The sequence below is a fragment of the Perca flavescens genome, chromosome 16 (assembly GCF_004354835.1).
Source record: "Perca flavescens isolate YP-PL-M2 chromosome 16, PFLA_1.0, whole genome shotgun sequence".
NCBI classification, from domain to species: domain Eukaryota; kingdom Metazoa; phylum Chordata; class Actinopteri; order Perciformes; family Percidae; genus Perca; species Perca flavescens.
In genome coordinates this window covers 14,093,378-14,105,964 of record NC_041346.1, presented here as the reverse complement: position 1 = coordinate 14,105,964, position 12,587 = coordinate 14,093,378, and the positions used below count along the sequence as shown (strand labels likewise).

Here is a 12,587-nt window from a genome sequence, read left to right as displayed (position 1 = left end):
TATCTAGTCAAACTATTAAAAAAGGCCCAATTTGTGATAAACAGAATTGTCCATTAACAGACCGTATAACAGCTACTGTGGGGAATTATCTTTACCATCTCGCCTGTGGATTATGTACTGCTAAATTGCTTCTATCTCTTTAGAGATGACATTACATTTTTCGGTTTTGTTCTCTGGGTGCCAGTTCTTCTATTTTCAGTTTGCCTGTGCCGTGTATCTGTCTATTAATCTGTCACTTCCTGTCCATTTGTTTCTCCTCCTGTACGCTCTTTCCTGTTAACCAACCCACTGCAACTTCTCAGCAGCTCCTCCACTCTTGAATATTTTAGTTACAGAGTGAATGATTGGTTGTGCCTGGCCCCATCTGGAGACTAGCAGTGAGAGTGTCATGTGGCAACTATAGGAGAAGCTCTATGAATGATGACACTATTTTAGCATATTCAGTGAAATTGTAGTTTTAAAATGATAACTTTTATCTTCAATAGCATTCCATTATTACTAAATTAAAGACATTGTTCTGTTGATAGTGTCTTGCCAAACAGGATTTACAGCCTGAAAGTGACCCATCCCTGCTGCATTTGCCTGTGGGTGCAGGTACTCTACTGGTAGCTGCTGAGCCACACCAGTTAATTAATACCACTCGAGTGTGTCAAGAGGAGGGAAGGAAAACTGCTGCTGTTGGCAGAAATGGCGATTGAGTGACTTTTTAAACTTTTAAACTTAATTTTACCTCAAAACAGAGTGAAGTTTTTGGGTCTGCATTATTTCGGTATGGGTTCATCCGCAGCCTTTGGGTAGAATAAACATCCACAGCAGCACTTGCACCTGCATAGACATGCACATATTGTATTTGTGGCTGTGCATGATTAGGACATTATTTAAGTGTGCAATGTAACTGTATGTAATGTGTCAAATTGTGGTATTGTTGGGTGTTTGCAAGGGCATAAATTCCACTATAACTGCCCCTTCCCCCCACCGTTACAGTTTCAGTTAGATTTGCTCACTTAAATCTCTTTAAGCAATATCCTCTTACTGTTCAGCTGTTTAAACAGATAAAAGAAAAGAGGAGGTGATAAAAATCGGAGTCGCCTTAGATTATTATGTGGCTCTCACAGCAATTGTCTTAATGAGCAGCAGTGGGTGGTTTGCAAACCTAATTTGCCCTGGGTTTAACCTTTCAGACTACAAACTAGTGCCTGACTCTGTGAGAGGCAGACACTACTCACTACTCAGTGCAGATAAATAGTGCCAACTCCACTGCACGTTTTTGGGTGAAAACAAAAAACAAAATATTTAATCATGATTAAAATATAAAAAGAAGTAACTAAGCTAGCATTTCTTAAATGTGCTGTAGGTAGGATTGCGAAGAGCCTGGACCAAAAAATTTGAACATTGACAACTTCTTATTCCCTCCGTCCTTTCTGTTGAAGCCCAAAACGGTCTCCTAGGCTCCTCCACCCACAAGAGAGAATGAATGCGTGTGGATGAGCAGCGATTGACACGCAGTTAGACACCCTCCCCCCCGGCCCTGATTGGTGCATCTGAACAGGGAGCGGTGGATTTTGGCAAATCACACTACAGGCTGTAGGTGGTGCCAGAGGAGACAGATTTTTTTTTTTTTTATTACCTGCTTCATGTAGTTCTACTGAACATAGGGTCAGTTTCAGCAAATATGACAGAAAGTTAGTTTTATAAGTCTTACCTACTGCACCTTTAAATGTTAGAAATTGCAGTAAAGAACAGTGCTCCTTTTTAGTGAAGATGCACATTCAATATTTATCATATAAAGTAAGAAAAAAAAACTAAACGTGATTTTAGGCAAGATTAGGGTTGTTGTCTATCGCCCCCGGTGTGTGTACCACGACTTGACAGGCCTAACATCCAGTTAACTTTGATCTGTGGGTTAGCAGTATCTGAGCTGCTGAATATTTCTGGTATAGGTGGTAATGCCTTTCTGATTCTCTCTCCTTCAGAAGCATACTGTATAATCCTCTGCCAGCAAATGTGTTCATAGAGCAGATTCAGAGTGAGTGTGTGGTGTGATTGACATGATGTGGTTTGCATTCCTGATGAACAGCATTGACCATTACACGAGGAAACATTAAGAACGCCAGAGAGACGGAGAGCAGCTCCCAGCTGGTGTCTGCAAGCTGTCATGTTACCTTCATCGGTCTTCAAGGCCGGGCTCCTTTTTAATGACGCTAATTACACACTCGCACCCACACAGCCGCAACACTGAGTACTCAAAATAATCTGTCTCCATACACATTTATTTAGCCAATAAAATCATTCAGATTTTGTTTAATTTTTCTACAAAAATATTTTACATTAGAAAACACAGCTTAAAATATACACAGTCCACTTGGTTATGCAATAACTGCAGAACATTTTAACTCAAATATATCAGTCTCTAGGTAAATATATCTTTACAGCAAGAATAAATCCAAGGGACGAGTTGTGACTCTTCACAAGGAGCTAGGAGTGATAAAGTCAAAAAACTACTCAACTCTATGACCTGATCAAAGAATGTAAAATAAACTAATACTATTTCATCTGAATTTGATACATAAGATACAACTAAACCAAGAGCAGGGAATGCTTCTGAACCAGAGGTGCAAATTATGAAACAGTTACGGAATACGTACATGAGCAGCAGTCCCTCACTTGAGTGTGCAGTTGAGGGAAGGAAACCAGTGCTGACAGTCCATCCACCTACTCATCCATCCATCCTTATGACTTACACAGTCACACTGAATGTTAGGTGAATGGAAAGTGTTGGTTGTGCACACAGCATTGAAAAATGACTTTTATAACTTCAAATCCAAATGTTACTTTGGATAATCTACATACTTAGTTGTAAACTGTTTTAATTAGATCTACTTTTGAAAGAGGAAATGCTCCTGATGAGTTCTATGGATTATCCTTTTTGCAAAGGCACAATACTGTGTAGTTATCCAAGTGTCATTTTTCTGTGTGATTAACAGCACAAATTTCTTTCACCTCCACTGTATTGGGTGGAGGCGGAAACTATTACATAAAAATAATACCATCTACATGGCTAGATACCACTAGAAGTAATTGTGAACATACTGTATGTTTTTTTTGGCAATTTTGAACTAATTTTGAGCTAATTTTGGTGAACCAACCATGTAACAAAGCTTTTGTTGTAATTTCATAAAATAAGCAACAATGTCTGTGTTGGTACACTGTTCACCTTTGCACCTGCCTTCATCCCAGAATGCCTTTAACTTGTCTGCATTTGAGTCATTACAAATAATGGTGCTCTTGGAATACATTTCTATAACCTTTTTCCTTGCAGAGATGAGGCAGTTTGACCATTCAGTAAACAACTTTGTAGGTTGTGTAGGTTGATGCCCATAAGGATGATTACTTTAGCTCGCAGTGCCCACCAAATGACCAAATAAATTAGCACAAAAGGATACCAAAGGATGTAAGAAGAAGAAAATATTCAAATGTTTGCTTCTGCTGAGTGTCCAGCTGGCCCTCAACCAATCAGCTCAAGAACTTTGTCCCATGCTTTGGCATCATAGTAGTTCAGAGCGGAGGGCCAGCGAGAGCGTCCAGAGAGGTGGCAGCAGCCACAGGGGAGATGGGGAGGGGCGGGCGCCCAAAGGCGAGGCGGTGTCTGAGGTGCAGGAGCACACCTCGTATCCATTCTCTGCGTGGTCTGGGTGATGGTGCACGTTGACTCTCGTCTCCGTGCTTTTGGGCTCTGTGTCCGGAGAGTCCGACTGCATCTGGGTGCACAGCAGCCAGTCTTTAGCAATGAGGCGGGGGTATCCTGCCTCCACCTCCATGTCGCTGCTCGGCACTCGCCAGTACTCCTTTCCCTTGAAGAAATAGGACGAGCCTTCAAAGAGAGAGCAGAGATTTGGTATTAGAACAGAGTGTACTAGTATGTGCTTTAGTATCCACACAAGGTACATAATTGGCTTTGCTCTGATATGTAATACACAAGCAACGAGAACACATACAACATCAAGTGCCTTAATATCATGAATCAGTAATCCACAGTGCAGTGTTTATGTTTAGTACTTCCACATTGTTACTAACATACCCCACTATATACCTGTTCAAGATGGGGTGGGAATAATTTAAAACAGGGTGGGATTACAAAAGATACATATGAGTGGGTACAGCCTTACATCCATCGGGAGAATCATATAATTTCATTCAATACACCAGCAGTGCAATCCTACCAGTTTACCCACAGGTGAGTTTTGGAGAGAAAGAGTCCAGATCAGTTCTCAAACTAGCATGAATGATTTCCAGAGCATATCATGAGATTTTGAAGTTATTTTCTCCTTTCAAAAACCATCTGAATGTACCATCTATTTCAGACCCTGCTCTCAATGTTACATAACCATAAAAAAAAAGACATGATATTCATTCTTACTCTGTAGAAAATAGCATGAGAAATGTGGTACTGTTCCATGTTGAAGTGTTTGTGTAACCTCCAGTCACACTCTTAAATCTGCACTTTGCAAAATGCAATCACATAAAAAATAGAGCTCTTAGTGTATTGACACAAGACTAGCCTGAAGTAAAAAAAAACAACCCGATTAGCAGTTGGTGCACTTGCTGTGCAGACTGTAGGCTCCATTCTCTCCGTATGAAAATAATTGTTTAGCTGGCAAACGTCAGTGTTACCACTCACCATGTGTAGTGACAAGCTTATATTCTTTGGTTGATGTTAGGTATTATGGGATGACGATGATTTAACTAGGGACTAAACCAAATTTAAGGTGGCAGATGTATCCTGTATATACTTGGATGTTGTAGCCAAGAACTTTGCTGGTGATAGCTGCAAGATTGAGCACCCACGTTGGAAGAGAATGGATAATTGAGCGCCAGCAGGAGAATGCATAAAAATTTCTTAAATTAAGAGTCTTTGGAGAGAAGGTGTATTTTGTTTTGCTGTTTAGAGGAGTTGGTTATCAGAATGTCTGAACTGATTCTTACTTACTGGTATTATTGCTTTTGTTGCATCAAAATTATACTTATACTGTAATGTGCATTTACACATATGTTCTATTTAAAGAATGAATAAGTAAAACTGGCCTGAATTACATACATAAAAGTAAGGTTTATGTCGTTTTGGGGGTTCTTTGTGCTGGCAGAGAACACAGCAACCTCTTTTGGGCATTCTTGACACCATAATTGCACTGTGCCAGCTGATCGTTACTGACACGCCCCCTACTGCGCCTGTCCTTTCACTTCAGGGTACTTAAGTTAATTAGAGTTTCAAAAATACCAAATGGGCATTGGTGGAACAAAATGGAAAAAAATAAACACTGTGTGCTTGTGATGAAAATAGCACTTTGTAGGAACAAAGCCTCCCTCCAATATGTGTTACGTGCCATTATGAAAAACCGGTTCATGCCAAATTTAATATCCTATTTAAATTTATATAAATCAACTTCTTGGATTGTTTGAACATGTGCTCATATAGGACAAAAAAACAACAGAATTTGGAATTTGGTTCACCAACTTCTGTTTCCTGAGCTCTCAGAAACTACATTTCTTAACTGGAAGTCCACCACCTCCCACAAGGCTGTTGACTGAGACAAACAAGAGGAGAGAAGTAAACAGGTGATATTATTGCGGATCATTTAATTTCTCAACTAGTGATTGAAATGAATAAGAGGTGAGAGATAAACAAGTGAAGGAGCTCTAGCAAAGTGAAGAATGTTACTTTGTTGTTAATGGCTTTGGAGCTGTAACTGTGGAGTAAATATTATTCTGGTTTGAATGCTTTACTCACAACATCTACAGAAAAGAACTTAATCTTATTCTGTCATAAAGGCATGGGCGTAATTTATGGTAGGGACCATAGGCATATATTGGTAATGCTTTATAATAACTAATGCATGACTCATGATACTGTAATGCAGGATGTATAATGGATTCCTGTTGCTCACCATTAACAAATGATCAATCACTATGACTTCATGTGATTAATTGACACTTAATAAATCATCAGTTAAAGGTGCAGTAGGTAAGACTTAGAAAACTAACTTTCTGTCATATTTGCTGAAACTGACCCTATGTTCCAGTAGAACTACATGAAACAGGTAATGAAAAAAAAAAAAAAAAAAAAAAAAAAATAAGATCTGGCTCCTCTGGCACCACCTACAGCCTGTAGTGCAATTTGCAAAAATCCACAGCTCCCTATTCAGATAAACCAATCAGGGCCAGGGGGTGTCTAACTGCATGTCAATCACTGGTCATGCACACACATTCATTCTCCCTTGGGGGGAGGGGCTTAAGAGACAGTTTTGGGATTTAGCAGAAAGGGGGGAGGGACTGAGAAGTTGTCGATGTTCAAATTTTTTGTCTAAGTCCTGGATCTTCGCAATCCTACCTAGCACCTTTAAGAAATGCTAGTTCAGTTACTTCATACATTAACTGATATGTGACCCAATTAGGTGGATTCCTTATACATAAGTTCATTTTAGTACCACTGAGGAGTAGCACGTTAGAGAAAGATGCACTAACACCAAAATTATGTAGCAGGTGATGAATGAAAGGAGAATGTGCAGACATGTTTAAGCTCCACTGCTTTCAACAACAACAACAACACAAACACGATACAGAACAATTAAAAAACTCATGTTCTACCCACTATGTTGTAAATGTGTCAAAAATACCATTGGGTCAAATTTTTGCTTCTGCTGAGTGTCCAGCTGGCCCTCAACCAATCAGCTCAAGAACGTTGTCCCATGCTTTGGCATCATAGTAGTTCAGAGCGGAGGGCCAGCGAGAGCGCCCAGAGAGGTGGCAGCAGCTATAGTCTATAGAAATATTAAGCTTTGTTTTATCAGAGAGGCTGAGCAAATGCATGGACCTGAAATAATCTTTTATGTCCAGGCAATCCAAGCTGTTAGAGCAGTAACGCAATGCACAGCGATATTGTGACTTTATTCTTATTAAATTAGGCTACGCCTTTATGACTCTACAACTTCTCAGAGAACACAGATAAGTGGGATGCGTTTTGAATGTGCAGAACATTATGAAAATGAGCACAAATCTTGCTGAAACACATACAAGCTATTACAGTCCAGGGGTTTATAAATGAATTATATTGATTTATTGTATCATTGATGTGAACAGGTGCCACATGCACATTTAAATATGTTACTTCCACAAACAAAAAACACAAAAGAGGAGGGAAGACTAAATTGTGCCTACATGTGTGTATACTCAGCGGAGATAACATCAAATGAGAACTTGATTTACAGGAGAATACATATTTGAAAACAATAGGCTACAGGATGCCTGAGAGTCTTATTGCATCATATTTTTATATTTTAAATTGTCACCTGGCGCCGGCATTTTGTGTTTTCCTTTACATAAATAAAAACATTTCCACTATAAACTGGTGCTTAGAAATTCAAAGAGCCTTTACCCCTCAAGTGGGACCCAGTAGAGTCCATTCCCCTCTGCATAATAATGAGAATATACTCAATGTGGGCTGCAGAATGTTAGAATAAAAACAAGGTATGCTCTAGTGCACAGACACACACATTCTTCTACCTCTAAACGTCTCAGGACTCTTTTCTCTCAGTCCTTCCATAACCATAAAAATAAGTCCCCAAATAGTTCTTAAGCCCTTTGCAATGAGTATAAAATAAATACAGTATATTATTATCACTTTCCATAAAGGTCCTCATTCTCTAAGTCTAGAACTGAACTTGATCCTCCCAAAGATATAAGTACAAGAGTACACATACTCACAAAGTCACCCTCGTTATCCATCTATCACCATTATTGGAAGTCCAAGCCCACAGGGCTGAATGCCACTTCACTAAAATGTCTTCTTTCTTTTCCTCAGAGATGAAAAGTCAAGGAGCTGTCCAAAGTAGTGAATGGAGTTACTGTAAAATCTCACCAACTGCCCCTGAATCATCTTGAGAATACAAATGGTCTCCAGATTATTTGAGTGGAGATTAATCAATGGCTGAACAAAGGATGACACTTAGGGCTACTTCTTTTAATATGGTAATGGTAATATGCATCATAGTCTATAGTAATAGGTTGTTCATTGTGCAATCATTTCTCGAGAGGGTGATTAGATTAATTTATGGCAATATCTGGTCTTGATGGACTGCTCTATTAATACATTACTGAAACATGAGAAATAAAGAATAAGGCTGTGGTTACTGTGTATGTTTCTGGTCAACACATCAGATGAATGTATGTACACACCCCAAACCCATTTTTTCATACTAAAGATGTAAATATATTTAAATATTACATAAAAATATTTCTAACCAAGGATCAGTAGTTTCCTAAAACAGCTGGGCACTGACATTTTAAACAAACGTTACATAATGGGAGTAAATTGTGTATTTATTGGGCACTATTTCAGCTATGGATTAATACACAACACTTAGTAGTTGTGGTAGCAAGACAGCGTTTGTGGGATTTACTCAAAATAAACAACAGTGCCTATGTTCATGGTAATGAAGGAACATGTCACCCAGTGCAATGGTGTGGCTCAGTGATGTGTTTTTAATAGTTTGTGTACAACAGTGGAGCTCTTGGCACAAGGAGGAAACTATAGCACGCTTTGGCTATGTAGCAGAGATAAAGCCATTACTAGCCATTATAACTGTAAATGTATTTTATTACTAGTCCCTTCCTTCAGACGTCCCCCTAAACACTGTTAATGTAACACATGTTTGTTTTTGTTGGTAAAAGTGTATTTTCTGCAGGTTGTATGTTAAAAAGGGATTTAAATTACCACAGCGAAAGCTTTTGTGATAATGTTGGTTGCGAGTAATTTGTTGTAGAGTAACTTGTTGAGCTCACCACGTCATCGGTGTCTTTGCTTTCTTGATTGTGACTTCATAAGAAATAACTCTGTTGTATCTTCTAATGAAGAACTGAATGTCCACAACATCCACATATGTTTGCAAGTTTAATGCAACGGGCAGCATTACATCTTTACAAGTTACTTTCACCTGTCTCCAGCTAGCAAGCAACTTCTTCGGTCTTTTTTAACTAGTGTCAACATCAGGTCAGCTGAACATACTCTGATTCAGAACTCACTGTAATAGCGCCTCCTTCTGAAACATCCATTATTAGCAGCTAACTTCAGAAACAGTATAAGGAAATTAACTATTATTCCCCATAGCTAAATAACGGGTATAGCTTACAGATAAGGATTCTTGTAACTTTTTACAGTTAATATATTACTGTTAGGACACCACAAACTCACTAACCAACCTTTAGCTAAATAAATTTCTTTCTTTGTTTTAGTATTTTCTGGAGCTTGTCACCATAAAGTTGCCATTGATTCCAAAATCACTACATGAATCACTTCCTGGATTTATGGTTACGGAGGTTGTAACTTTTACTCTTCTAATGCGACACCACTACAATTATGGAGGCTGATAGTTCTTGGTGAACTTCATCCGCAGGTTAAAGATACAGTAATATTCATGCCTGATAAATTTCATTTTCCACTCCCTTTACCTTTTTCTCACCATGACAACAAGGCAAAATTATTTCTGAGTGCCATTCTGATGCCAGCAGCTATGATTTTCATCATCATTACAGCTACATTCATGCCCTTTATGCCTCCTTTTCCCCTTCCACAGCAACCATTCTCTATGGCTTTACTGTCTTTCTCCGTCTCTCTATGATTTCTCTATCTGTCCTCTGAGTCAAGTCATCTATCTTCCGAAAAAAGTTTCTTTTTCTTCTCATCTTTATTATCTTTCTTCATCCTCAGGTGTCCCCATATCTCCTCATCTGGATTCCCCTTTTCACATATCCCTCCCCTTTTTGTCTGTTCTATTTTCATAACGAGGTGTCACCGTATCTCCTCTTTCCTTCTTGCTGTCATATCACTCTTTTCTCCCCCTGTCTGTTTTTATGTCTTTTCTTTGTGGCTTTGATGTGGCTTCAGTTCCCATGGCCCATGGTCTGTCTATGTGCGTTTGTGCATGTAGGTTTCCAAGTTCACCCTTCCAGTATCTGTGGTGATAATAGCCGGGGGTGAAGCCAAGTTGGTGCTGTGCAATTGGCCTCGTCTCACACACACACACACACATACACATCAAAGAGCTTGGAGCAAGACCGAAGACAGAACACAGACCACTAAACACCTGACAGGCCCAATGGAAAGGGCTTCCTTGTATTCACATACTACAGGGGGGGTAAAGGACATTCAGGTTTCCACTGAGAGTGGCATCAAATTTCAGGACTCAGTTTCTGGTTTTTGGGGGGTATTTTTAAATCCTTAAAATGCCCCCTAACATCATTCAGAGCCTAATGTGCGCACACACGCACACACAGTGGCCTAACAGAACGTATAGTGTTAGACCATTTCAAACCTCTCATTAACATGCACATGTGATCGGATGACTTTGATGCTTTGATGGAAGCAAGCGGTGTGGCCTTGACACTCCACAGAGGAGCTGCTCACTGTGATAACACTGGGCAAGCTCCAAGGTTTGAACATGTCGTGTTCCACTGTGTGAATGCAAAGCAAAGTGTAGTGGCAAAAAAAGACCATGTGTGCCAAGTCAGAATAATAAAATATTTTGACATGAAAAAAAAAAAAAATGCCAATGTGCCTCTAATCTGCATACTGCAGCTATGCCAACATGAAATGTGCATGGATACAATCAGGGAGACTGCCAAAATAAAATAAACTGAAATAAAATAGAAAATAAATAGAACCACTGTGTGAATGATAACCAATCTAACATCGGATTCAATTTTTCCAGGTGAAATGTCTCATATAGTAAGATATAGAAGTAGACATTACATTTGAATTCAAACCACTTTTAAGATGTAGTAAGACTATTCTTTATTCAAATGAAACGAGGTGCTGAACTCAGTATTCCCACTCAAACATCAATATAATGTAACGTAATGACAATGGCACCACTGCATTGCCATAATAACTGAATTCATCCTCATGAGACCATGAATGTTCATCCATAGAGTCATGCCAGTCCGGACTCATGGCAGTTCGTGATATGGTTACGTTATTGAACCTATTAAGTCGTGTGGCGATTATGAATTTTAAAGCAATGTATTTCCATGGGAAGCATATTTCGTGATCACACAACGATGACGGTAGCGAGTAGTATTGATAAGGCGAAAGTCCGCGCAGGGAGGTTGGGTCAGGGTGGTGGATGGGTCAAACATCCACCTTTCCTCGTTATTCTCTTCCTAACCAAAACCGTCCCTCTGTTGTTGGCGTGTCCCGCATGTGACGGTTCCTTTCCCCGTTCTTCTTTTCCTAACCACAACCGTTATTGTGGCGTTTCATTTCACCGTTGTGGCGTTTCATTTCCCCATTGTTGTGTGTCCCTGCGCCCGGGGATCACGTCCCGCGAGTGGCGGCACGTCCCGTTGTAGTGGCCGGCGTGTGGCGCCTCATTTCCCCGTTGTTGCGTCCCCCAGAGCAGGTTAAAAAATCGTGACCTGTACACGTTCAAAATTTGTGGCGTATACACAAAATAAACGTCAAAATCGTGACCTGTACACAAATTAATAAATCAAACTAACGTGACTATTTCACGACCTGGCGTGAGAACGGGTTGGTCATGCTGCTAACATGGCTAAAAAGACACATACACACAGTGATTGCAACTATTTCATTGTTTTACTGCTCCTGGGAAGTTTGCTCAGATTTGTAATCTGATTATAACACTTCAACCAAGACTTAAAGCTGCATATTTGCTAACTTGCATAATTGTTCCATCCCTGTCTAATATTTCTCTTGTAATTCATTCATCTTTAAGGTTTTCCCCTGAGAAGGATATTGCACAGTCTTGCCTTTGGCACTAGCAGATACCAGAGCTACCAGTGGTCTGATGCTTTGGTGGAGTGTTACAACTCTTTTTTTCTCTCTGAGAAATGCAATCATTTATCGCCAGAAGAAACAGACAGTGGTGATTCGTCATTTATATGTTAAATGTCATCAATCAGTATGTCTTTATAAACCATTTTTTATAAAGATAGAAGAGGTTAACATATGTCACTGGCTTTATTCTACACACCTTTTCAGTCTGGGTGATAGATTCCTTATATGGTTATGGTTTTGATCATTTCTCATCACACATCGATTTGAAGTTCTTTAGAGAAGTGGTCATGTTATTGAAACAAAAAGAGAGACATCTGCTGTTGTGGTATTCTATACGGTTTTTGTATCTGTATCTTATGGTTGGCTTTTGTATTTTATTGTAAAGCACTTTGTGACACTTGCTGAATAAAGTTGTTATATAATTCTACTTTTAGCTTACTTACTTTACTTTCAGCACAGGAGACAGCACCGTAGATTGTACTTAATTAAAAGAGGTTGAGATATTGACCACACTTTAGGTAACTTGGTTGCAACAATAAATGTATTGTAACAGGCCATGCAATATGCACTTCACTTCAAGCATAACGATGCCTTAAGCCGCAAAACAAAGCTAGAGTGACTGGCTTTACTCAACGTGACAGTTTGTAGAGCACAATTGACCTAAAAGTCAACGATTGCCTCTCTTTGAGTTTTGTGCATGACCCATTAGGAGAGGGCAGCACCAGGCCACTCTAGAGGG

The 12,587-nt window shown here is 39.5% G+C and overlaps 1 protein-coding gene across 1 annotated transcript in view; it reads right to left on the bottom strand.

Moving 5' to 3' along the window:
- Positions 1-2,350: 2,350 nt before the first annotated feature.
- The window catches only part of LOC114571321 (matrix metalloproteinase-17), a 45,477-nt gene continuing 35,240 nt past the window's right edge, over positions 2,351-12,587 (bottom strand). The window contains exon 11 of the mRNA XM_028602221.1: positions 2,351-3,871. Within this exon, the coding sequence (XP_028458022.1) occupies positions 3,546-3,871 (326 nt within the window). The 3' untranslated portion in view covers positions 2,351-3,545. The remainder of the gene's footprint in view (positions 3,872-12,587) is intronic.